General features: G+C 44.7%; 2 protein-coding genes across 7 annotated transcripts in view; one reads left to right on the top strand and one right to left on the bottom strand.

Moving 5' to 3' along the window:
- Nucleotides 1–895: 895 nt before the first annotated feature.
- The window catches only part of traf2.L (TNF receptor associated factor 2 L homeolog), a 58,759-nt gene continuing 32,360 nt past the window's right edge, over nucleotides 896–27,294 (bottom strand). The window contains exons 1-12 of one of the 5 annotated variants that reach the window (XM_018229402.2): nucleotides 19,967–20,508; nucleotides 16,601–16,646; nucleotides 12,923–13,137; nucleotides 12,632–12,710; nucleotides 11,027–11,125; nucleotides 5,251–5,412; nucleotides 5,048–5,122; nucleotides 4,682–4,756; nucleotides 2,696–3,040; nucleotides 2,446–2,623; nucleotides 2,222–2,370; nucleotides 896–1,323 (exon numbers count right to left, since the gene is read on the bottom strand). In XM_018229402.2, the coding sequence (XP_018084891.1) occupies nucleotides 1,105–1,323; nucleotides 2,222–2,370; nucleotides 2,446–2,623; nucleotides 2,696–3,040; nucleotides 4,682–4,756; nucleotides 5,048–5,122; nucleotides 5,251–5,412; nucleotides 11,027–11,125; nucleotides 12,632–12,710; nucleotides 12,923–13,125 (1,584 nt within the window). In that variant the 5' untranslated portion in view covers nucleotides 13,126–13,137; nucleotides 16,601–16,646; nucleotides 19,967–20,508 and the 3' untranslated portion in view covers nucleotides 896–1,104. Of the gene's footprint in view, nucleotides 1,324–2,221; nucleotides 2,371–2,445; nucleotides 2,624–2,695; nucleotides 3,041–4,681; nucleotides 4,757–5,047; nucleotides 5,123–5,250; nucleotides 5,413–11,026; nucleotides 11,126–12,631; nucleotides 12,711–12,922; nucleotides 13,138–16,596; nucleotides 16,647–19,966; nucleotides 20,509–27,294 lie in introns of those variants that run through there. The other 4 variants (XM_018229401.2, XM_041572273.1, XM_041572272.1 and 1 more) reach the window with 4 other exon arrangements.
- On the top strand, nucleotides 23,789–26,770 carry tmem141.L (transmembrane protein 141 L homeolog). 2 transcript variants are annotated; one of them, XM_018229400.2, is made up of 5 exons: nucleotides 23,789–23,936; nucleotides 24,128–24,194; nucleotides 24,709–24,792; nucleotides 26,099–26,206; nucleotides 26,394–26,770. In XM_018229400.2, exons 1-5 carry the CDS (start codon nucleotides 23,883–23,885, stop codon nucleotides 26,453–26,455), a joined length of 375 nt encoding a protein of 124 aa, XP_018084889.1. In that variant the 5' UTR covers nucleotides 23,789–23,882; the 3' UTR covers nucleotides 26,456–26,770. The 2 variants fall into 2 exon arrangements, with proteins under 2 accessions (XP_018084889.1, XP_041428208.1); XM_041572274.1 differs by having other exon boundaries at nucleotides 23,801–23,936; nucleotides 26,380–26,744.

Raw genomic sequence — 27,294 nt, 5'->3', positions numbered from 1 at the left:
CTCTAGGGTAAATCGGTTTTCTGCATCAGCCTGGAGTTGGGATCAGTAGCTCTTTTGTTGGAATCATATAAACTACTCGTATAGTTGCTTTAAAGCTTGTGGGGATAAGGGGCTAATGCTGTGCAGCCGTATGCAACGTAATCCCTGCTGGATTCAGTGTTGATACAATGAGTATTGGGTCCATCGTTTAATACATTTTTGGACCCGCCCACTGCGCTGCAGGCACCACTTGTAAGGGAAAAAAAACCTACACAAAAGTCATTTAAGTTTGGAGAGAACAGGTTTCCTCCACGGAGAAAAAACCAAGGAGCTGAGCAAGAGGCAGAAACTCAAACTTCAGCCCTAAAGTTGAGCCCCCCCCCCCATTCATTAAGACTTGCACAAGCCGGTGTCACAGCAGAATGAGGGGTTCTCTCCTTCACGGACAGTCCCTCGACTCTACTGGAGGCAAAGTGCACTGGGGTGGTGGGAACTGGTGGCAGTGGAAAGAAAGGATTGCTTATAGAACCATGGAAAAACCCGATTTGGAAAAGATTTCCAGAAACTGTTCTTTCTCCACGAAAAGAAGTCAGTGCAACTAAATTACCACCCCCCCTTTGTAAAAAGAGGCGGGAAGCCTGCAAAGAACTGGGTGACAAGTGACTTGATAGGGTGCAAGAGCCAAGATCTGAACTCCAGGGGGTGCAGGAAACATGGACCGGGCGTCACGCCTCTCTGCCCTGTAACAGAACTAGGGATGCACCAAATACACTATTTTGGATACGGCCGAACCCCCGAATCCTTTGCGAGAGATTTGGCCGACTACCAAACCGAATCCAAATTTGCATATGCAAATTAGGGGTGGGAAGGTGAAACCATTTCTTACTTCCTTGTTTTGTTACAAAAAATCACGCGATTTCCCTCCCGCCACTAATTTGCATATGCAAATTAGGATTTGGTTCGGCCAGGCAGAAGGATTCGGCCGAATCCTGCTGAAAAAGGCCAAATCCCAAACCGAATCCTGGATTCGATGCATCCCTAAACAGAACCAGAAGCAACATCCACTAATCCTGCCCAAAAGCCTATCATGTGACACGTCTGGGAGCCACTGTAGCACCCGCCACCCTAAAGCCCAGTCAGATCAACTATAACCTTTATGAAGATGGTGTCGTCCCGGATGTAAGAGTTCTTTGCGTCCAACTTGGACAGTGGGCAGAAGAGCGGACACCCGCTGGCGATATTCATTTCACTGATCGGCCGCTGGAAAGAGGAAGATGTAATGTCGGGTCTGAAGGCGTCGATCACATGCTCACGATTGTTCTGGTCCAGCAGCATCAACGTCACCTGCGAAATAAAACAGCGAGAAGTGAGAAACTACAGAGCAGACACTGTAAAGGGAAAGTAAAGCCTCTGTAAACCAAAACAAAATGTAGGAACGTAGCAGAAAGCGGCAGCACTTTACTCTGAAATTCACATTTATTACAGAAAAACATTTATACTTTTCATTGAAGCCTTTTAGTTACACTGTAGCCAACAGCCTTACTCGTTCATTTACTTTCTGAAGCAACAATTGTATTGTGTCGCCTCCTGTAGGAACTGGTTCCAGCTCAGTTGTGAGATGCGCTGCTCTGCTTCAAACTAGTCTATGGCTGATCGGGGTTCATTTGGTTTTTTTTAGGATCAAAATTTAAAAAATTAAGTCAAAGACTTGTTTGAAGCAGAGCATCTCACAACTGAGCTGGAACCAGTTCCTACAGGAGGCGACAGTAAAGTTGTTGTTTCTAAAGGCAAATAACTGGTAAAGTCAGGAGTTATATGTTTTGCAAATGACGTCCCTGGCACATTTAATACTTAGATTGTATTAATAAATACCTGCAAAGCCCTCCATAGACTCGCATCTTAGATTATTTGCCTATTCAACTGTCTCCATTACCTGCATTTCCTCTAATGGGCACCAGATGGCGCTGTAATGTTTAACCCGCTTCACTGAGGAAGAGTGAAGTGATACAATATATCAGTGTTTGTCTGATCACAATCACAGCACTTCCTTTTCCATTGATCCTATTGGCTGAGCCCAGACACAACTGATACATTGTGAAATGAGAAGTTTCCAGTAGAAGGGCAATTGGCCCTTTACGTTGCCTGCACTCAGATGTGGTAATTCCAGGTACAGGCAGGGTAAGAAGCCGAATATCAGCCCCATGGGGTATTGGCCTCAGGCACGAGCTGGGTCATGACTTACCTTCTGGTTAAAGGGCCAGCGCAGCAATGCATCATGGCTTCCCTTCATCACCACGAAGAAGAGTGATAGGTGCGTTCCCCGCCCGGTCCCGTCTCCATTCAGGTAGATGCGCAGGCACATTTTATAGCCATATTTATTAGTGTAAAAAGCTGGAATTCAGAGAGAAATCGCCTGTCAGTAAACTGTGGGAGCGACGGTCGGGAAGACAAAAGGTTGTGACTTACGTGGGGAAAACATGGCGGGGCATCGTCCGTTCGTCGCATCGAGTCTTTTTTTGTTGAATTCAGTGATTTTCCAAATAAACACCCCATCGTAGCTGGAGAATTCCGACTCCTGCACCCGAGTTTCCATCTCTGCTAAAACCAGTTCCTTCTGGCCCAAAGTGCGTTCCAGCTGTCGCACCTGAGCGAGGAAAGAAACGTCACCCGTGTGTCGCCAGCCTTATTGAAGCACAGACGGGCCCCTGGCACTCACCTTGGTGTTTAGAGACTCCACTTTCTCCTGTGAGGCACGAAGCTGTTTGTTGAGCTCCTCATTCAAATGCGACGACCGCTCCACCTCTCGGTTCAGGACGCTCACGATATTTTCGAAGGTTGTATTTTTCTTCTCCAGGGTTTCAAACTTGATCAGTATATCGGAGACCTTGGTGGAGTCGTTGGGCGGGGCCCCTGGAGCGGAGCTGCCCTGCACGGACAGTGATCCCATATGGAGTAACAAGTCGTTCTGCTCCTTTTTGCCGCGCTGAATAAAGTCCCAGACTTTGGCCAAGTGCTCGGCCAAGAATTTGTTTTCATGTTCCAGACACTTATCGTTCTCCACCTGTCGGTACCACAGAACCTTTAGAGCGAACTGGACCTTCCACCTCAATATTCTCACCTCATTCTGTGCCGGGGGGGGGGAGCAACTGGCACATGATTTGTACATTTGGATGAACTGGCGGAATGAGCCCAATACAGTAAGTGATGCACAAATATACACTGCTGCTCTGCCACCTTTATCCACTGGGGCAGTGACTCACAGCTCAACTCCTCTCCTGCATCCCACAGCCACTGAACTGCAACTCCCATATCCATCAGCTGTATAGATCAATTGGATAACCCTTTGTAATAGTTTTGATTTGTTATCTAAAAATCCTCAACTTAGTTCCTACTGAATTGTGCTTAGTACAGGGAATACCTATGCTGTCATAGTTTTATGTTATATTTCTATAGAGGCTGTGAGCAAACTTAGGGGACTGTTCCTGCTGAATTGTGCTTAGTACAGAGGAATATCTATGCTGTCATAGTTTTATGGGATCTCTCTGTACAGATTATGAGCAAATTTAGGGGACTGTTCCTGCTGAATTGTGCTTAGTACAGGGGAATACCTATGCTGTCATAGTTTTATGGGATCTCTCTGTACAGACTATGAGCAAACTTAGGGGACTGTTCCTGCTGAATTGTGCTTAGTACAGAGGAATATCTATGCTGCCATAGTTTTATGGGATCTCTCTGTACAGACTATGAGCAAACTTAGGGACTGTTCCTGCTGAATTGTGCTTAGTACAGGGGAATACCTATGCTGCCATAGTTTTATGGGATCTCTCTGTACAGACTATGAGCAAACTTAGGGACTGTTCCTGCTGAATTGTGTTTAGTACAGGGAATATCTATGCTGTCATAGTTTTATGAGATCTCTCTGTACAGACTATGAGCAAACTTAGGGGACTGTTCCTGCTGAATTGTGCTTAGTACAGGGAATACCTATGCTGCCATAGTTTTATGGGATCTCTCTGTACAGACTATGAGCAAACTTAGGGACTGTTCCTGCTGAATTGTGCTTAGTACAGGGGAATACCTATGCTGCCATAGTTTTATGAGATCTCTCTGTACAGACTATGAGCAAACTTAGGGGACTGTTCCTGCTGAATTGTGCTTAGTACAGGGAATACCTATGCTGCCATAGTTTTATGGGATCTCTCTGTACAGACTATGAGCAAACTTAGGGACTGTTCCTGCTGAATTGTGCTTAGTACAGGGGAATACCTATGCTGCCATAGTTTTATGGGATCTCTGTACATATGATGAGCCTGGGCTGCTCCTGCTGCATAGAGTCTATTTTTATTAGAATTATGTTATAGTTGCCCTTGAACAGGCAATGTCTATAGCAAAGTACCAAAATACTCGGCGCTCTGCAGCCCTTGCCCTGTGAGTATTCTGGGGTAACTGGGAAGCTGAAACCTCCCCTAGAGAGAACTGGATATTTACTGACCTGGGGTAACAAGGTGGGGGCGCTGCACACTGCATAGCTGAAATGGGAACTCAGCTAAATTACTGCAGATCTATAAATCCACATCGTGTGCTGAGCTAGTGCCCCCTGGGCAGACTGAAGGTGGGTTCCAATCTAAAGTGTAAAATGTACCCGGTGTTACTTCCCTCTCAGGCACACATATACACACGGGTTACACGGTCATTCACTTACCATCTCGGTGCAACCAAGAGCTCCATATCGACACGGCACTTTGCACCTGCCGCAAGTTTTAACGTGATCTGGAAACTGCAGGAGAGACACAGAATAAATGATCAGTGGGGCAGTTGGAATTCTCAGAACTGACACTCAGACAGGGAACTGCAGGCCTGTGAGTCTGACAGTGATAAAGCAATGGGTTGTGTAATGTATTATATACAATGCCTGCACTGTGGCCCTGTGTCCTTGACCTCTCACCTATTATATATTATCCCCCGGGGGTAATTAAACACGACAGGGTGATGAATATAAAAACAAACAGAACCATATTGTGACACACATGCCCAGCTCTGTCTATACACAAACACTCTTTGTACCCACCTTCTCCCGGGGGATCTTCTTGCGCCCGCAGCCTTCACACGTCATGGGAAACTTGGGGCAGATCTCATCGTGAGCCTGTTCCAACAAGGGGAAAGGGGCAAGAGAAATAAAGCCACATGCTGTTGGTGGTTATGTAGTAACAACACTCCCAGTTCCTCGCAGCAGCATTAGGTGCAATAGGGGGAAGGAGAAGCAGGCGTTACCTTAATATCAGGAAAGTAGAAGGACAACTTGCAGTATCGGCAGTTGAGCTTGCGCTCCGGGCACTCTCTCTCGTTATGCCATTCCCTGTCAGTGGCACGGATCAGGGCCTTACACGCAGGGCATGGCACTAACATAAACTGGCACTTCCCCTCATGGCCAACCTGGAAACAAAGGTTAGAAAATATTTACATCACACAGAGCCGACAGACACATCATCTAACACAGCATGGGCAGAGATAAGGACCCCTGTTCAGCCAATCAGATCACCCATACACTGCAGGACTCTTATCAATCACACACAGCTTTACCAGCCACTCACAGGCTCCTCCCCAACTTCCTCCTTCCTGAGAACTTTACCTTTAAATATTGGAGCCAGGAAGTGGCGGTTGAAAGGGGTGGAAAAGCCAATGAAGCAGGTGCCTCATGTACGTCGCATAATCAAACCCACGGGGGGAGCCATGCACCTGTCACTTATACAATGCGACTGTGAACTCTCTGGAAATTCCCTAAACTTCCGTTGCGGCAGTGAAACAATATCCAGCACTGGGCTCAAAGCCAACGTATAGTATTGCTGTTTATGCCTCCAGACACTGCTCCAGGGGCGAAGAGCCCCCCCACACTACAAACAGGTTTAGCAAAGAACCTCAAATAAGAAAAAACTGAATAAAGTAGTAGTCAGTGTAGGTGAATTATAACTCTCAGCACTGCCTGCCTTAGGCCCCAACACAAGTTTGTAACAAAACTTCACAGAAGCCTAAACTGCAGTGCCTTCTTACACACAGCACCCCAACTCCATGCGCTAAATTCAAGTCCCTTTTGAGGTTCAATATTTGCCTGGGGACCCCCTTAGCTCATAACAAGGTTACAGATATATAGAAACATTGGGGTGTCACCCTGCTATAGTTCCAGGGGTACCCAGGGCACAAATAAACACTCACCCCAAATCTCCCCCTAACTGACCTTCAGACTGGGTCCCCTTAGCTCATAACAAGGTTACAGATATATAGAAACATTGGGGTGTCACCCTGCTATAGTTCCAGGGGTACCCAGGGTACAAATAAACACTCACCCCAAATCTCCCCCTAACTGGCCTTCAGACTGGGCCCCCTTAGCTCATAACAAGGTTACAGATATATAGAAACATTGGGGTGTCACCCTGCTATAGTTCCAGGGGTACCCAGGGTACAAATAAGCACTCACCCCAAATCTCCCCCTAACTGACCTTCAGACTGGGCCCCCTTAGCTCATAACAAGGTTACAGATATATAGAAACATTGGGGTGTCACCCTGCTATAGTTCCAGGGGTACCCAGGGTACAAATAAACACTCACCCCAAATCTCCCCCTAACTGGCCTTCAGACTGGGCCCCCTTAGCTCATAACAAGGTTACAGATATATAGAAACATTGGGGTGTCACCCTGCTATAGTTCCAGGGGTACCCAGGGTACAAATAAGCACTCACCCCAAATCTCCCCCTAACTGACCTTCAGACTGGGCCCCCTTAGCTCATAACAAGGTTACAGATATATAGAAACATTGGGGTGTCACCCTGCTATAGTTCCAGGGGTACCCAGGGTACAAATAAGCACTCACCCCAAATCTCCCCCTAACTGACCTTCAGACTGGGTCCCCTTAGCTCATAACAAGGTTACAGATATATAGAAACATTAAGGTAACAGTCACCCTGCTATAGTTCCAGGGGTACCCAGGGCACAAATAAGCACTCACCCCAAATCTCCCCCTAACTGACCTTCAGACTGGGCCCCCTTAGCTCATAACAAGGTTACAGATATATAGAAACATTGGGGTGTCACCCTGCTATAGTTCCAGGGGTACCCAGGGCACAAATAAACACTCACCCCAAATCTCCCCCTAACTGACCTTCAGACTGGGCCCCCTTAGCTTATAACAAGCTTACAGATATATAGAAACATTGGGGTGTCACCCTGCTATAGTTCCAGGGCATTAACTCCACCCCCCAGCAGTACTTACCTAATTAGTGGGGTGCAGTACACAAGATACCAGAGAGCTGTGGAGTCCCCTCTGGCTGAACTCTGATTTCCCCCATAGTAGAACTGGGCCCCAAGTAAAAAACAGAGTCTCCTCCTCCAAACACTGAACGTTACAGGGGGATTTCCCACACACGGATAAAATGCAGCCAATCTGGCGCCCATTAATGGCATGATATAGGGGTGCTCTGCACAATCTGATGACTCCCCCTTTATCAGACATTATAATAATCACATAAGGCTTTTCGGTGCTTTCCAGTCTCAGTTCAATAACAGGAGCAGAGGTGCCAGAAAGACGGGGATTTCCCAGTGAAAGTGAAAGTGCCAGAAATTTAAGGGCAAGTTAAAATGAACAGTATCTTATTACTAAGTATTATCGCTTTATTGTTTCATCCCAAGTGGGACAGACACCGACTCGTGCAATTGGTCAGTGACCCAGTGAGGAGCAGAGCAAGAAGATCAACCAGAGCCACAACAATATATAATACATACACTGGCACTGTCTTTAATAGCTATAGTTCCCCTTTAATGACTCATTATTGTAACATAAAGCTGCAGGTTCAGCTGAAGGACTAAGGAATGGGGTGGCTGATAGGGGGAGTCAGATTGCTCAGGAGCTGGTTCTAGGGAGCAGAACATTCATTTGGGGGTCTGATGGTCACAGCACGAAAACCACACATAACCCCTTAATATCCGTGATGTGTTGGACTAGAGAGAGTCTGGAGAACAAATACATTTAACCTCCAGTAATGACCGAGGCCGGAGTGGGGCAGAAATAATATACCGGGGGCACAATTACCCTACAGTTCCCTCTGCTTCCTGCATCTGAGCTCTGCTATGAATGGTGGGGTACTAAGGGCCCTGGTGGGTGAGACACAGTGAATGGTGGGGTACTAAGGGCCCTGGTGGGTGAGACACAGTGAATGGTGGGGTACTAAGGGCCCCTGGAGGGTGAGACACAGTGAATGGTGGGGTACTAAGGGCCCCTGGTGGGTGAGACACAGTGAATGGTGGGGTACTAAGGGCCCTGGTGGGTGAGACACAGTGAATGGTGGGGTACTAAGGGCCCTGGTGGGTGAGACACAGTGAATGGTGGGGTACTAAGGGCCCCTGGAGGGTGAGACACAGTGAATGGTGGGGTACTAAGGGCCCTGGTGGGTAAGACACAGTGAATGGTGGGGTACTAAGGGCCCTGGTGGGTAAGACACAGTGAATGGTGGGGTACTAAGGGCCCTGGTGGGTAAGACACAGTGAATGGTGGGGTACTAAGGGCCCTGGTGGGTAAGACACAGTGAATGGTGGGGTACTAAGGGCCCTGGTGGGTAAGACACAGTGAATGGTGGGGTACTAAGGGCCCTGGTGGGTAAGACACAGTGAATGGTGGGGTACTAAGGGCCCTGGTGGGTAAGACACAGTGAATGGTGGGGTACTAAGGGCCCTGGAGGGTGAGACACAGTGAATGGTGGGGTACTAAGGGCCCCTGGTGGGTGAGACACAGTGAATGGTGGGGTACTAAGGGCCCCTGGTGGGTGAGACACAGTGAATGGTGGGGTACTAAGGGCCCCTGGTGGGTGAGACACAGTGAATGGTGGGGTACTAAGGGCCCCTGGTGGGTGAGACACAGTGAATGGTGGGGTACTAAGGGCTCCTGGTGGGTGAGACACAGTGAATGGTGGGGTACTAAGGGCCCCTGGAGGGTGAGACACAGTGAATGGTGGGGTACTAAGGGCCCCTGGAGGGTGAGACACAGTGAATGGTGGGGTACTAAGGGCCCCTGGTGGGTGAGACACAGTGAATGGTGGGGTACTAAGGGCCCCTGGTGGGTGAGACACAGTGAATGGTGGGGTACTAAGGGCCCCTGGTGGGTGAGACACAGTGAATGGTGGGGTACTAAGGGCCCCTGGTGGGTGAGACACAGTGAATGGTGGGGTACTAAGGGCCCCTGGTGGGTGAGACACAGTGAATGGTGGGGTACTAAGGGCCCCTGGTGGGTGAGACACAGTGAATGGTGGGGTACTAAGGGCCCCTGGTGGGTGAGACACAGTGAATGGTGGGGTACTAAGGGCCCCTGGTGGGTGAGACACAGTGAATGGTGGGGTACTAAGGGCCCCTGGTGGGTGAGACACAGTGAATGGTGGGGTACTAAGGGCCCCTGGTGGGTGAGACAGAGAGATAAGTAATCGGGCTCCCAGGAAAGAGCCCTACAATGGGGCAGATAACTGTATTAAAGGACACAATGCCACATTGCCACTGAGCTAGTTGCTAGGCAACCAAACAATATGGGTGTGTAACGGACATCCTATGTGACACAATAGATCACTCTGCACCTGCTTCACTGGCTGTCCCATTCCTTTCAACTGCCTCCTCTTGGCTCCAATATTTAAAGGTAAAGTTCAAACCCAATAAAATAATAGCAAAGCCCTCACCCACACAGCACCCCTTCTCCTCTTGCAATCTAAGGTCCCTATCACATTCTCATCAGTCCCTGCCCCAGTGAGCTTACAATCTATGGTCCCTATCACATTCCCATCAGTCCCTTCCCCAGAGGGTTTACAATCTATGGTCCCTATCACATTCCCATCAGTCCCTGCCCCAGTGAGCTTACAATCTAAGGTCCCTATCACATTCCCATCAGTCCCTGCCCCAGTGATCTTACAATCTAAGGTCCCTATCACATTCCCATCAGTCCCTGCCCCAGTGAGCTTACAATCTAAGGTTCCTATCACATTCCCATCAGTCCCTGCCCCAGTGAGCTTACAATCTATGGGAACAAAAACTTCACTGGCACACAGGATATTTCAAGCAGGAAAAACCTTGCTAGGTATTTATTGCAGCAAGCATGCTGCAATAAATACCTAGCAAGGTTTTTCCTGCTTGAAATATCCTGTGTGCCAGTGAAGTTTTTGTTCCAGTATTCCAGGGAGGTGGCCGATTCCTCCTGTTTGCTTGTGCACCAGGTGTTCTCTATTTAATTGATTAGGGTGTGCGGGTGTTTCTTGGACTTACAATCTATGGTCCATATCACATCCCCATCAGTCCCTGCCCCAGTGAGCTTACAATCTATGGTCCATATCACATTCCCATCAGTCCCTGCCCCAGAGAGTTTACAATCTGTGGTCCTTATCACATTCCCATCAGTCCCTTCCCCAGAGAGCTTACAATCTAAGGTACATGTAATACAAGAAAAAAATGAGTAAGGTCTGTAGAGGATATAGGGTTGGTGTATGATCCAGCAGGAACAGCCATTATATCCCCACCCTTTCCTTCTGTCTGGACTGCACATAATACACTTCCCTTGGGGGGCTCAGCCCAGTTGTGGGTCTCTAATAGTAGCATCACTTGGATAGAGAGAGAACCAGACTCTCCTTCAGCAGAACCCGCACAGACTCTCTGTCCCAGACTAGTATCAGTTTATTACTGGCAGATACCAGCGAGGCAGGACCCCTTAAAGCCCCTAAATAATATATGTGCAGTGTGGGTATACAGGATGATATACTGTGCCCATGGGTATCCTGCAACTATACAAGGACCATTCCCATCTTATGAATATTTCCATATTATAGAACCCAAACCCTTGTGTGCCCACCAGCTACCCCCCCCATCAATTGTCCACATACAGATCTCAGCCAATCATCACACTGCACCCTGTGATTGGGTTCAGCTCAATACCAAGGATTGTGCCAGATCAGAGTCTTCCCAAAGTGCTGGGATTTGGCAGGACCCCCAGGGTGGGGGGGCACCTTGATAGTGGGAGTAGGGGCATTACCTCGTACTCTTTGATGGTCCCTCTCCAGTTGCAGCCATTGTTCTTGCAAATGGCGGGAAGACTCTCGACCTCTCGTCGTGCCGCATTATCCGGAAAAGCCTAGAACAGGATCAGAACGGGCATTGAGGGGGCATTTGTCTACATTCCCATGTTGCAGAAAGACAATGGAAATGGGCCACAAACTGAGCAACAATGGTACCAAGTGGGCGGAGAGAGGGTCTCGATACCCCTAATGTGGAGTTTACTGCATCCAATGGCAACTGGGAATACAGGTTTTATTATAGAGCCAGTGCCAACGGGCACATTACCAGTCTGACTGGTGGTTTAGTGAAGCAGCCTGCCCTCTCTACCACATTTACCTGTGAGAATATTAGTATTCCGTGCCCAGTCCTTAGTACATAATAATAATAATATCTGTGATTTATTGCTTCAGGCCCCACAAGGTTTACCTTTAAGTCAACTTTTAGTATGTTATACGAATGGCTAATGCCAAGCAACTTTTAAATTGGCCTTCATTTTTTTATAGTTTTTTGAATCATTTGCCGTCTTCTTCCTACTGTTTCCAGCTTTCAAATGAGGGTCACTGACCCTATCTAAAAACAAATGCTCTGTAAGGCTACACATTTATTATTATAGCTAATTTGTATTACTCAGCATTCTATTCAGGCCTCTCCTATTCATATTGCAGATTCTTATTATACTAATGCATGGTTGCTAGGGGAATTTGGACCCTAGCAACCATATTGGTGGCACTGTAAACTTGAGAGCTGATGAATAAAAAGCTAAATAACAAAAAACACAAATAATAAAATATGAAAACCAATAGCAAATTGTCTCAGAATATCACGCTCTACATCATACTAACAGTTAAAGGGATACTGTCATGGGAAAAAAAATGTTTCAGTTAATAGTGCTGCTCCAGCAGAATTCTGCACTGAAATCCATTTCTCAAAAGAGCAAACAGATTTTTTTATATTCAATTTTGAAATCTGACATGGGGCTAGACATATTGTCAATTTCCCAGCTGCCCCAAGTCATGTGACTTGTGCTCTGATAAACTTCAACCACTCTTTACTGCTGTACTGCAAGTTGGAGAGATATAACCCCCTCCCTTCCCCCCCCCCAGCAGCCAAACAAAAGAACAATGGGAAGGTAACCAGATAGCAGCTCCCTAACACAAGATAACAGCTGCCTGGTAGATCTAAGAACAACATCTCAATAGTAAAATCCCATGTCCCACTGAGACACATTCAGGTACATTGAGAAGGAGAAATAACAGCCTGCCAGAAAGCATTTCTCTCCTAAAGTGCAGGCACAAGTCACATGACAAGGGGCTGCTGGGAAATTGACAAAATGTCTAGCCCCATGTCAGATTTCAAAATTGAATATAAAAAAATCTGTTTGCTCTTTTGAGAAACTGATTTCAGTGCATAAGTCTGCTGGAGCAGCACTATTAACTGATGCGTTTTGAAGAAAAAAAACATGTTTTCCGATGACAGGATCCCTTTAATAAAGGTGAACAACCAGTTTAAAGGGGCACATTTACGGAAAGAGATTTTTCCCCCACATTTATTCGGGATGATACGTTTGTAGAGCGTAACTTACGGTGCTACTCTCCAGCACGGAGACTCCATCCTCATAAATACCTTCCTGGATACACGCGGTGCACTTCTGGGGCCCAGCACTGTCAGGAAGAAGAGTCACAATCAGGACCTTGAGCCCAGTACACGATTCTGCCCGGCCCAAACATTCCCCGTGATCATTTAATCTAAAGATACTTCAGGAGTCAGAACCAGCAGTGCAGAGGAACACTGCTATCAACAGTAACAACAACATAACGTAATATCACCAGAGAGAATGTTAATTGCCCAGGGACCCCCCATGTGTGCCACCCACCTGATAATTTTGTGGAGGCAATGGGAGCAATAGCGGTGGCCACACTGGGCTTGGAGGGGTCTCCTTAATATATTCTTGCAGTCAGAACACAGATATTTCACTTCGAGCTTGGTTCCCAAAATCTCTTTTTTAAATCCGGGCTGATTCAGGTCCAGTGATCCCTGCGGAGAGACAGACACTCCTGCTGCCACTGCTGAGGCCATGTGACTCACACACTGACGGGAAACAGAAGAGATCAGCCTATTAAAGGGGTGGTTCACTTTTAAATCAACTTTTAGTATGTTATAGAAACAACCAATTCTAAGCAACTTTTTCATTGGTTTTCATTATTTTTTTTTTATATATAGTTTTATAGTTATTTGTCTTTTTCTTATGATTCTTTGCAGCTTTCAAACGAGTGTCGCCGCCCCCTTCTAAAAAAGCAAATGCTCTGTAAAGCTACAAATGTATTGTTATTGCTACTTTTTATTACTGATCCTCTATTTAGACTCTCTCATATTCAAGTCTCTTATTCAAATCAATGCCTGGTTGCTAGGGTAATTTGGGCCCTAGTTACCAGATTCCTTAAAATGCAAATTGAAGAGCTGTTGAATAAAAAGCTAAATAACTCAAAAACCTTCAATAATAAAAAAATAAAACCAATTGCAAATTATCTCAGAATATCATTATCTACATTATACTAAAAGTTATCTGAAAGGTGAACAACCCCTTTAACTCTCTGTCTTTAGCCTCTGGGACAATAATTTACCTCCAACTGCCCTCCTGTATCCCACTAGCACTGAACTGCCACTTCAGCGGATCAACTGAATCAATGGGTAACCCTTTGTAACAGTTCTGCAAACCCTCAACTGTTCCTGCTGAATTGTGCTTAGTACAGGGAATACCTATGCTGCCATAGTTTTATGGGATCTCTCTGTACAGACTATGAGCAAACTTAGGGACTGTTCCTGCTGAATTGTGCTTAGTACAGGGAATACCTATGCTGCCATAGTTTTATGGGATCTCTCTGTACAGACTATGAGCAAACTTAGGGACTGTTCCTGCTGAATTGTGCTTAGTACAGGGAATACCTATGCTGCCATAGTTTTATGGGATCTCTCTGTACAGACTATGAGCAAACTTAGGGGACTGTTCCTGCTGAATTGTGCTTAGTACAGGGGAATACCTATGCTGTCATAGTTTTATGGGATCTCTCTGTACAGACTATGAGCAAATTTAGGGACTGTTCCTGCTGAATTGTGCTTAGTACAGGGAATACCTATGCTGTCATAGTTTTATGGGATCTCTCTGTACAGACTATGAGCAAACTTAGGGACTGTTCCTGCTGAATTGTGCTTAGTACATGGAATACCTATGCTGCCATAGTTTTATGGTATCTCTCTGTACAGACTATGAGCAAATTTAGGGACTGTTCCTGCTGAATTGTGCTTAGTACAGGGAATACCTATGCTGCCATAGTTTTATGGGATCTCTCTGTACAGACTATGAGCAAATTTAGGGACTGTTCCTGCTGAATTGTGCTTAGTACAGGGAATACCTATGCTGTCATAGTTTTATGGGATCTCTCTGTACAGACTATGAGCAAACTTAGGGACTGTTCCTGCTGAATTGTGCTTAGTACATGGAATACCTATGCTGCCATAGTTTTATGGTATCTCTCTGTACAGACTATGAGCAAATTTAGGGACTGTTCCTGCTGAATTGTGCTTAGTACAAGGAATACCTATGCTGCCATAGTTTTATGGGATCTCTCTGTACAGACTATGAGCAAATTTAGGGGACTGTTCCTGCTGAATTGTGCTTAGTACAGGGAATACCTATGCTGCCATAGTTTTATGGGATCTCTCTGTACAGACTATGAGCAAACTTAGGGACTGTTCCTGCTGAATTGTGCTTAGTACAGGGGATACCTATGCTGCTATAGTTTTATGGGATCTCTCTGTACAGACTATGAGCAAACTTAGGGGACTGTTCCTGCTGAATTGTGCTTAGTACAGAGGAATACCTATGCTGCCATAGTTTTATGGGATCTCTCTGTACAGACTATGAGCAAACTTAGGGGACTGTTCCTGCTGAATTGTGCTTAGTACAGGGAATACCTATGCTGCCATAGTTTTATGGGATCTCTCTGTACAGACTATGAGCAAATTTAGGGACTGTTCCTGCTGAATTGTGCTTAGTACAGGGAATACCTATGCTGTCATAGTTTTATGGGATCTCTCTGTACAGACTATGAGCAAACTTAGGGACTGTTCCTGCTGAATTGTGCTTAGTACATGGAATACCTATGCTGCCATAGTTTTATGGGATCTCTCTGTACAGACTATGAGCAAACTTAGGGACTGTTCCTGCTGAATTGTGCTTAGTACAGGGAATACCTATGCTGTCATAGTTTTATGGGATCTCTCTGTACAGACTATGAGCAAACTTAGGGACTGTTCCTGCTGAATTGTGCTTAGTACATGGAATACCTATGCTGCCATAGTTTTATGGTATCTCTCTGTACAGACTATGAGCAAATTTAGGGACTGTTCCTGCTGAATTGTGCTTAGTACAAGGAATACCTATGCTGCCATAGTTTTATGGGATCTCTCTGTACAGACTATGAGCAAACTTAGGGGGCTGTTGCTGCTGATCCCAGTAGCAATGGCAGGGTAGATAAGGGTGACATTGCAAGGACAGACAAGGAACTGGGGAGGGTGGGGGAATGACGCACGAGAGAAAGAATGTTAGGTGCTTTAATGAGCTTTATTCTATACAAGTGGATCAGTAATGATATAAACAAGCCCACAGGAATGCAGAACTGTAACATTGCAGCACTGCATATTCACTGCATGTGTGTGGTGATTGGAATGTTGCCTTTCACCGCACGAAGTGAATGACTGTGAGCTATAGGACAATGTCAGTGTTAACCCATTCTCTTCCACTCTCTGTACAGAATGTATGTTTTACATTGGCTATATGTACTATCCAACTCAGTGCTGTACCACCATGTCTGCCCTGTGAGTAGAGTCATCAATGTACTGAGTATGCACTTGCCTGCATTTGTCTACACCCTCTGTACCCACTGGCCCAGGGTTGAAAGCCACTGTTTATGGTTGTGATTTTAGTTTGTCCTTTAACACTGCCATAATCAGACTCATGGGAGGAGTGGGGAGGAGAAGGTGCAGCAGTCAGAACAGACAGAAGATGTGGGGAGAGGAGGCAGCCCAATGGGAAGGGGCAGCAGAAGTCACAGGGGATGTACCTTTAAATGCACTGAGTTCTCCTTTAAGCTAACATAATTATACGCATGCCTGCTTGCACTCAATAGGCCACTTTATATTGCCAGTGACTGGTTAACCCACAATTACACAATAAAGCAGCTGCACCCAATGTAAATGTCTCCCTATTGGGCACACCCTGTAATTTTAAGCAGATGAATGCACTGCAGCCTTCGGATAAATAGTGCTGTGCAGAGAGGTTACTGAGCCAAATGGAAAGAGAAAGTGAGGGAACATGTTTCAGTGTCGTTTCTTAGGGTCAGCATCATCACCGCACCCACCCACACCCTGTATCTGGCACCAGCACCCACGGTAACTCAGTGGCCCCCACAATCTGGCAGGACATGTAGGGCCCATCACATTATATATATATATATATACTGATAGAATAGAGAGACACGAGTTACTTACTTACAGCTGGGTCTGTTGGGGGGTTCCAGCCGGAGGGAGAAGCCTCATACCTGCATGGGGAGGGGGGGGGGGGGGACAGAGATAGTGATTACTAGAGTTGGGGGCCCTACAGCTGTTGAAGTGCAACAAATGGAACCACCAGTTCTAAGGCAGAAGGCACACGGGGTGATCACTGGTTGGGGGGGCCGTTGCCATTGGGCCCCTGAGTGAGATTTTGGCCCAGATCTATATATAGAGCCACAATGAGATACAGCCTTTGTCGTGTGCCTTCCCTGAAACTCGGGGTCACTGTGAGAGCAATACCAGTGCCCCCCACTCTCCAATCACTCCTTCATTTCTGTCCCCTCCTACCTACCTGCAAGTTTATTTAAATCCCCGCTACAGTGCCAGCCTGGGGGGGGGGGTCTCATCTGGGCAGTCACACAGGGGCCAATTTGCTTCTATATTAACACATCAGCCTGTATGTGGGCTCATTTGCACAAGGCAAGTTGATGATGCCCATTTCATTTCTGCTGGGGGACTGGCACAATACAGAAACGGATGCTTTGCCAGGCACCCCCCCCCCCACACACACAGGGTTGTCTGCAATTCAGCAGCTGTAGGGGCAAACATTTGGCACTGACCCACATACAGACACAGCAGCACTCTCATTGAGAGGAAACCCGCTATCCGGCGCTGATCCAAGTATCAAGGAGAATCGCGGCTTTATTCAAAAACACAGTACGAGGAACATGCCAGTGGGTATGTGCAGAAACTAACGCGTTCCGTGCCCGTGTGGCACTTCCTCAGAGTTCAGTGTTACACACGTGTCACTTGAATTAAATAGATTAGGTGATGCGTGTCAATTAAAACATTTGCATATCAATTAAAAAATATGTATATATACATTCATTAGGTTCATCAGTCTCTCGTGATAAATAAATAGTTAATACCAAGTGTCTCAAAAGGAATCATGTTAAATGATAAATTCATTGTGACATATACATCTGCATAAATACTTAGTAATTCTTCCCAATAGTATAAACCAATTGATTTTTTGTATATTCATTCCAATCCAATAAAAACAATGAAATTTTGATTAGATCTTACTTTAAAAAACACAATATGAATTAGTGTGTATATATTCTTTCTTTCCAAAGTATGCTTAATAATATATTTACTACAGTATGAACATATAAAAGATATAAAAGAAGAGACTGCTCTGGCTGAAGACTCAATGATTCGCGTAAACACATTAATCCAATATTAATAATGTTGTTAGTGATAGTAACAACGATAATTGATATATTAACATTAATCGTACATTATTCAGGGATTAATCATATTCTACAGAAATTTTTATTACTTTCATATTTATTTCTCATTTTTATTTTTTAATTTTATAATATTTGCACTCATATACTATTCCTCATATGCGTTAGTTTCTGCACATACCCACTGGCATGTACCTCGCACTGTGTTTTTGAATAAAGCCGCATTTATAAAAAGCGATTCTCCTTGATACTTGGATCAGCGCCGGATTGCGGGTTTCATCACAATACAGGTATACCGGACGGAAGTGGCCGGGTCCCGCGAGAGCTGCGATCCACATGGAGAGACTGCACGGCTAATGGTGAGCTCCGCTATACTCACACATCCTTAATTTTTGTTCGTTAACAGCAACACTGTTGCAGGGAAAGTCCTACAGAAAGCACAAATGGTACAGATGCCAAATACCTTGAGAGAGGGTCCTTGTCACCTTCAACCTGCAGATGGCAGCGAGGATACACCCCCTCACGTATATCTATATCTATATCTATATCTATATCTATATATATATCTATATATATCTATATATATCTATATATATCTATATATATATCTATATCTATATACTGGATACAGCACGGTAACGCTAGCAATGGGCACTGCAGAAAGGAACGACTATAGAGCGCCGAGAGGAACTTGATCTTATAAACAAGAGTCAAAACAGCAACTGGGATTCCCCTGCATACCAACTCCCTGCACCTCCTCCCTGTATAGCTGCACCACAGGACTCCAGCAGCTTAACACAGGCAAAGCCCAAAGCATCACCGCAGGGCTGGTACCCACAGGCATCTTCTAGCAATTGTGCATGTAGCTAAGCTTCTCTGCTTCGTCTGACACCTCCCTAAACCTATCTGGTGGCCGACGGGTATAGACTCAGCTTGTGGACACAAAAAAGGCCCACCATGAATTCTCATTAGCACAACTGCCCTCAATGAAATCTATTAATGGGGGGAGGAGCCAGAGCATGACTGTCACTTCTAAAGAGCCATGACTTTGCAGTCTTGCACAGAAGCACTTGTGCAACAATAATTGTGCAACTGAGTCATATCCCTTTAACTGCTCAGGCCTGGAACATTAAACTAACATGTTTAAACTAACATGTGGGGGCATCTCATGTGCACAATGAAGCACCTGTAGAACGTAACTCCCAGCATGCCTTGTCATAATGAGATGCACACGTCTCTGAAATCACATGAGCAACTCTATATACACATGAACTCTGTGCCAATTCCCTGTAACTATTAAACATCATATCTTAAAGGAACAGTCCAGTGTAAAGTAAAAAAAAAACTGGATAAATAGAAGTGCTGTGCAAAATAAAAAATGTATGTAATATAGTTAGTTAGCCAAAAATGTAATGTATAAAGGCTGGAGTGACTGTAATAGCCACAACACTACTTCCTGCTTTTCAGCTCTCTAACTCTTAGTCAGTAAGGGGGGCCACATGGGACATAACTGTTCAGTGACTTTGCAATTGATCCTCAGCATTCAGCTCAGATTCAAAAGCAACAGTTATCACTCATGTGCCTCCCCTCATGTCTCTGATTGGTTACTGCCTGGTAACCAATCGGTGGAAAGCAAGAGAGCTGAAAAGCAGTAGTGTTCTGGCTATTATGTTACACATCCAGTCACTCCAGTCTTTATACATTACATTTTTGCCTCACTAACTATATTACATACATTATTAATTTTGGACATTCTATTTACCCTGCTATAGTTCCAGGGGTACAAATAAACACTCACCCCAAATCTCCCCCTAACTGACCTTCAGACTGGGCCCCCGTAGCTCATAACAAGAGATATAGAGAAAGATTGGGGTCCAGCAGTGAAGTAGATAAAAGAATGGCGCATGAGGTGGGCCAGTCCACATGAGAGAAGTAGAAGACAAGTCACGTGAGTGTGTCGGTGCTACAGACAAGGGGTCGGAGGAGTAAATGAAGGGGAAGTGACAGGACGGTGTAGAGTCGCTGAGCAGAAGTGAGAGACGAGGGAGGGAGAGGCCAGTGCTACAGCCGATACAATAAGTGTCACACGGGGCCAGTAGAGAGCAGACATGACGTACCTGTGTCAGGAGGTTCGGAGGCTGCACAGAAGCAGCTGAGAATGCTGGGAGAAGTAGTTCCTGACTATATCGGTGTCCGTGACCGGCCAGTCTGGTTCCGGTACGACGTTATTCCAGTCAGTCCCCGCATAGGCCTCGTCAGAGGAGGAAGTGCGCATACGTCTGAGCGCCCCGCCCTCCTCAACTGATCCAACTAGAGACTCCGCCCTAATCCGGTCTCATTCTTTCACTTTACTCTTCTGGGGCCCAAACTTCCCTGTATGTAACAAGCACTTAACCCCTCTGTGACTAGTGTCTACTGCTGGCCCCCAAATCTACCCAGACTGCCCATTATAAGGACTCCCATTTATTTGGGGCAAAGTGTACAGAGGGGTAAGTGCAACAAGCACAGCAGCCAAAACTGACAGTGTGTGGGTTCAGGCACATGCCACAGGGGCTCACTATTTATAGGGAATGGGGGGCCCCTGTACTTCATATTTCATGACCCCCATCCAGAGCTGAGTCACAGTCACACTGGGGCGGCCACTTACCCCTCGCTCACCTCTGCCCCTTGGGGAGGGCCCTGCCAACAAGTACAATGGGGTCATGATGTGCGGCTCTACGAATTTATAGACGTGCGCCTGCCCCCTTTTGTGACATCACTACTGGGCGGGTCTATAAATAAGGGGCGCAGGTTAGGGTTGGGTGTGGGTCTAGGGTTGCCACCTGGCTGGTATTTTACTGGCCTGCCCTGTTAAAATGATGCTTGATCCCAATGTTATTAATAGGGAATAAAGATAAATATATAGGAAGGTCAGTGATCCCAATGTTATTAATAGGGAATAAAGATAAATATATAGGAAGGTCAGTGATCCCAATGTTATTAATAGGGAATAAAGATAAATATATAGGAAGGTCAGTGATCCCAATGTTATTAATAGGGAATAAAGATAAATCTATAGGAAGGTCAGTGATCCCAATGTTATTAATAGGGAAAAGAGATAAATATATAGAAAGGTCAGTGATCCCAATGTTATTAATAGGGAATAAAGATAAATATATAGGAAGGTCAGTGATCCCAATGTTATTAATAGGGAATAAAGATAAATATATAGGAAGGCCAGTGATCCCAATGTTATTAATAGGGAATAAAGATAAATATATAGGAAGGTCAGTGATCCCAATGTTATTAATAGGGAATAAAGATAAATATATAGGAAGGTCATTGATCACAATGTTATTAATAGGGAATAAAGATAAATATATAGGAAGGCCAGTGATCCCAATGTTATTAATAGGGAATAAAGATAAATATATAGGAAGGTCAGTGATCCCAATGTTATTAATAGGGAATAAAGATAAATATATAGGAAGGTCATTGATCACAATGTTATTAATAGGGAATAAAGATAAATATATAGGAAGGTCAGTGATCCCAATGTTATTAATAGGGAATAAAGATAAATATATAGGAAGGCCAGTGATCCCAATGTTATTAATAGGGAATAAAGATAAATATATAGGAAGGTCATGATCACAATGTTATTAATAGGGAATAAAGATAAATATATAGGAAGGTCATTGATCCAATGTTATTAATAGGGAATAAAGATAAATATATAGGAAGGCCAGTGATCCCAATGTTATTAATAGGGAATAAAGATAAATATATAGGAAGGTCAGTGATCCCAATGTTATTAATAGGGAATAAAGATAAATATATAGGAAGGTCATTGATCACAATGTTATTAATAGGGAATAAAGATAAATATATAGGAAGGCCAGTGATCCCAATGTTATTAATAGGGAATAAAGATAAATATATAGGAAGGTCAGTGATCCCAATGTTATTAATAGGGAATAAAGATAAATATATAGGAAGGTCATTGATCACAATGTTATTAATAGGGAATAAAGATAAATATATAGGAAGGTCAGTGATCCCAATGTTATTAATAGGGAATAAAGATAAATATATAGGAAGGTCAGTGATCCCAATGTTATTAATAGGGAATAAAGATAAATATATAGGAAGGTCATTGATCACAATGTTATTAATAGGGAATAAAGATAAATATATAGGAAGGTCAGTGATCCCAATGTTATTAATAGGGAATAAAGATAAATATATAGGAAGGCCAGTGATCCCAATGTTATTAATAGGGAATAAAGATAAATATATAGGAAGGTCAGTGATCCCAATGTTATTAATAGGGAATAAAGATAAATATATAGGAAGGTCATTGATCACAATGTTATTAATAGGGAATAAAGATAAATATATAGGAAGGCCAGTGATCCCAATGTTATTAATAGGGAATAAAGATAAATATATAGGAAGGTCAGTGATCCCAATGTTATTAATAGGGAATAAAGATAAATATATAGGAAGGTCATTGATCACAATGTTATTAATAGGGAATAAAGATAAATATATAGGAAGGCCAGTGATCCCAATGTTATTAATAGGGAATAAAGATAATATATAGGAAGGTCAGTGATCCCAATGTTATTAATAGGGAATAAAGATAAATATATAGGAAGGTCATTGATCACAATGTTATTAATAGGGAATAAAGATAAATATATAGGAAGGTCAGTGATCCCAATGTTATTAATAGGGAATAAAGATAAATATATAGGAAGGCCAGTGATCCCAATGTTATTAATAGGGAATAAAGATAAATATATAGGAAGGTCAGTGATCCCAATGTTATTAATAGGGAATAAAGATAAATATATAGGAAGGTCAGTGATCCCAATGTTATTAATAGGGAATACAGATAAATATATAGGAAGGCTGGGATTTTTTCCAGAAATGGTGGCAACCCTATGCTGGTCAAGAAATTCTCAACCCACCCACACAATGGGGGGGCATAATGAAAAATAATGACTGTGCCCCATGATCCAAGCACACCCCATTAGGTCAAAACCACGCCCATGGTGAAAACTAGCCACACCCACCATCACCCCCCCAATTCCTCCTCGACTATGTGTGCACATTTCAACTTGGGTGCACATTTTTTAAAAATGTGTGGGCAGATCAGAATAAATGCAAAATTTTGTGCTTCAAAACTTGTGCACACACCCACTCCCCAAAAGCCCTTCCCATAATCACATTTTGATACGTCGTGGAGCCCCCGAGTGCAGTACCCCGTGCTCCCCTGTTGCTGACCCTGGTGGGTACCTGTAGGTGGGTGATCCAACACAATGGCAACTCCTTGCTTCCACGGCTGGTGCCACACGGGGGGACATTTTGGGAGCAGCCATGAATCAGCTCAGAGCCGACATTCCACAAAAGTCCCTACATTTCCCAGGAAGTGATGTTGCCGTGAGTCATTCCACTAAAGAGCGGATTTCGAGAAATTAGCTGAGAACGACGCCAAAATACCGGCAATTGGGCTGGTCGGAAGGGGGGGGGTTGAGTGTCTTTGTAGTTGGAATGCCAGGGCCCAGTTTGAATTCTGATTGTCTGTGCCAGATGCAGCGCTTCCCTCTATCCTAGTCACTGGCACCTTTCCCTGGGGATCTCTCTAATGATGGGAATGGGAGTGGTTGTATCATACGTCAGTAATGAGTATCCGCCTCACTTTCTTTGGCCCTTCACTGTAGCCTATTTCTCAGAAGGGTTTACTTTGCCTTTATTAAGCTTCACATGCTCACTCCAATGGCAGCAGTTATTATGCTCAGTGCTGTTATTATGGCCGGAGGGGCCCCCAGCATGTCCAAGATCTCTGGCTCATCATATTGAACATGTGACAGCAGATAAGTGGCCCACAGCATGGAAAGTCTTGCACATGTTGTATGTGTTCATATGGGCAGTGCTGTGGTTTCATCTGAGCTGTAGGTGGCGCTGAAGGGGGAAAAAGGAAAAAAAGAGAGAATACCCAGCTTCCCTTGCAGCAAGGACACCGGGAAGGAAACACAGTTGAGCAAGATGGTGAATCTGGGGCTGTCTCGAGTGGACGATGCTGTGGCCGCCAAGCACCCGGTGGGTGTCACATTAACTTAGTAGTACCTTACCTAGAGTGTGGAGCCGACAGACACACTCACACACAGCTTCATGCATCTAAACAGCAGTACTGTAGTAGTAGTAGATACATAGATTGTTCTCCCGGCTGGGTGGTTTCTATAACTGTATGTAGGTGTTTACCCCTAATATGTGACTGTTTGTGCCCCCAGGGCTTGTCAGAATACGCCGGCTGCCAGTCTCATGCCTTCATGAAGGGGATCGGTACGTTTATTACAGGTAAGTACAGCTAATACTGACGTTGCTAAAGGGCAAGTACAGACACATATAGGACACAGTAGCATTGGTAGCTTTGTCACTGGCACAACTGCAAGCAGAATAATACAATAAACAAAACGGCACCCAGAAACGGAGGGCCCCCCGATACAATCACTTAAAAGAGCCACATTTTAGCTTAAGGGGGCAACACTCTGAGGACTAATCGTGATATTCTTTGGGGGGAAATGGGGTAACAAATGCCCTGTGCTGAACAGCCTATGAAAAGGCAATAGGCCTGGTGTGTGGGTCACATGACTAAGTCCCCTATAATAATAATATAGCACTGATTGAGTGACCCACTTGTCTCTAACCTGGGGCCCTCCAACTGTTGTTAAACTACATTCCCAGCAGTCATTACTAGTTCAGCCTTAAGAGAACACAACAACAAATATTCATTCCCGAAACAAGAGGGTTAATACCAAACGGTGCCACCCCTGTAAGCTGGCATATCACTGACTGGCGCTCATGTTAACAGGTAGCGGAGCTGCGTTTATGGTGCAGAAGGCACTGAACACCCGGCTGCCTTATCCCCTGCAGTGGAGCCTTCTTCTGTCTGTAGGTAAGAGACCTGCAGTGCCCAACTCATCCCTTTAATTTCTCAGGGCAGTGCCCAATGCATCCCTTTAATTTCTAAGTGCAGTGCCCAATGCATCCCTTTAATTTCTTAGTGCAGTGCCCAACTCATCCCTTAAATTACTCAATGCAGTGCCCAATGCATCCCTTAAATTACTCAATGCAGTGCCCAATGCATTCCTTAAATTACTCAATGCAGTGCCCAACTCATCCCTTAAATTACTCAATGCAGTGCCCAACTCATCCCTTAAATTAATCAATGCAGTGCCCAACTCATCCCTTAAATTACTCAATGCAGTGCCCAATGCATCCCTTAAATTACTCAATGCAGTGCCCAATGCATTCCTTAAATTACTCAATGCAGTGCCCAACTCATCCCTTAAATTACTCAATGCAGTGCCCAACTCATCCCTTAAATTAATCAATGCAGTGCCCAACTCATCCCTTAAATTACTCAATGCAGTGCCCAATGCATCCCTTAAATTACTCGATGCAGTGCCCGATGCATCCCTTGAATTACTCAATGCAGTGCCCAATGCATCCCTTTAATTACTCAGTGCAGTGCCCAACTCATGCCTTTAATTACTCAATGCAGTGCCCAATGCATCCCTTAAATTACTCAATGCAGTGCCCAATGCATCCCTTTAATTACTCAGTGCAGTGCCCCACTCATCCCTTTAATTACGCAGTGCAGTGCCCCACTCATCCCTTTAATTACCAGGCTGGGGCATTAGTGCCCATTATACAGAGGACTCAAATCTATCCCCCCACACGCTGTCAGTTTTCTCTGTGACAGATCAGCTCCTGTTCTACCTGAGAAACCACCGTCTCCCCTACCCACATCCGCCCCCCACCCTTTCATGTTTATAACCTCCCTCCCCAGTATGTAGCAAGTACCTATCTGTATTCCCAGGAGGAAGGTTTGGCACAAACGCTGGTCTCCTAAATAAATGGAATATCCTGTTTCTATAACAATTGGGTAGGGAAACGACAGGACTCCAGTTACAGCAGCTCCATTGTGCATGGAAAGTCTCACGTGTGCAAATGTCACAGTGACCTTTATATAATTGCAGCTCTGTCATTTACTGCATTGTCACTACCCGACTCACTAACACCTGTACCTGTAATGCCTGACAGGCAAAGTCTTAGCTCCAAATGAACTGTTGTGCACTTTAAAGGGGAAGTATACTGGCCTCGCACTACTTTATACTTTCTTTTGCTCTCCCTATGGGTGGTATTTAAGGAAAAGTTGACATTGCAGTTGGTCTTGACTAACCCTGGCTTGGTCTCAGTTGCAGGCTCAGTGGCAAGCTATGCGGTAACAAGGATCGAAACCCAAAGATGTTCTGAGCTCTGGATGTACCTGGAGGCAGCTGATACTCCTCAGGCCCGAGGGACAGGTGCTGATAACAAATATATACAGTATATCCTATTTATATATATAATATTTGCTCTCTCATTCTCCCTTTGCCTTCTCCTTTCTTGCTTTCTCCTCCTCTCTCCCTTCTGCTGCCCATGATGCCAGTCTGAGCCAGAGAACTGGGCACTTGCTGAACTCACTAAATGAACTCTTTCTCCCTGTTTCAGGGGCCCCACTGTCATCCCCCCTGGAGACAAAGAGGAATCAATATGGAGATGTTGTGGATTAAACAGGACAAAATAATAGCAATGGTGAGTTTGGGAGGTAATCGGCCTGGCAGCTCCTGACTGTTCTGCTCCATGCCAGGAGGACTTGTGCCATTGGAATGTTACCCCCCCTCCCTGTGGTTATAAAGAGCTGGAGGGTCGGATTTTGGATGATAAGGACAATCTCACCTTGCAGCACTTCTATAGACTAAGGAGACTTTATCCAACAGCAATGTGTCTGTTTCTATTGAGTATGGAATGCTACTTCTCTTTTAATTTTGTACAATAAATCTAAAACATGGGAGTGGCCAATTTGGAATAAAATATAGATATATATATACATTTGTATATTTCATAACCAGTAACCAGGCTCGAGGGCCACAGATACCTGGCACAATGAACTGCTCTCTTCCAAGGAAATCATAACCAAAATTGTACCCTAAATTATTTCAGATCAGGAAGAGGCATGCCCTGAGTCACTCACTGCACACTCACTAGATACCTAGAAATTCTCTCATTTCACAAGAAGGATTTGTCACTTTATGTTTCCCAGAACATCCCTCCCCTCTCATACTTGTATTATACATATGGGTGGGAGCTACCATATTGTTTCCATTTACTGCTACTCATGTTCCCATATCTACTTCCTGTCTCGCAAGCGGCAGTCTTGCTTTATGGCAGGGATTCTAGATTTGCCCTTATTTAGAGAGTGAGACAGTATTACATTAGGGCTCGGAAAGGAAATATAATATGTTGTAGATGTGTATATTTCAGTTCATATATCCCCCCCCCCCACACACACACACATCCGTAAATATCTTTATATTCTGGAGATCCCAGCTAGGACGCTGCACTTTAACCT

This window comes from Xenopus laevis, chromosome 8L (assembly GCF_017654675.1).
Source record: "Xenopus laevis strain J_2021 chromosome 8L, Xenopus_laevis_v10.1, whole genome shotgun sequence".
Taxonomy (NCBI): Eukaryota; Metazoa; Chordata; class Amphibia; order Anura; family Pipidae; genus Xenopus; species Xenopus laevis.
The sequence above is the reverse complement of the archived record's forward strand: the minus strand, read 5'-3'. Positions and strand labels throughout refer to the sequence as shown.

Excerpts from the sequence above, each read along its gene's own strand:
- tmem141.L (XM_041572274.1), top strand. The coding sequence starts at position 23,883 with ATGGTGAATCTGGGGCTGTCTCGAGTGGACGATGCTGTGGCCGCCAAG. Across the intron at positions 23,937-24,127 it reads CTGTGGCCGCCAAGCACCCG|GGCTTGTCAGAATACGCCGG; the intron begins GTGGGTGTCACA and ends TTGTGCCCCCAG. Across the intron at positions 26,207-26,379 it reads TCCTCAGGCCCGAGGGACAG|TCTCCCTGTTTCAGGGGCCC; the intron begins GTGCTGATAACA and ends AAATGAACTCTT.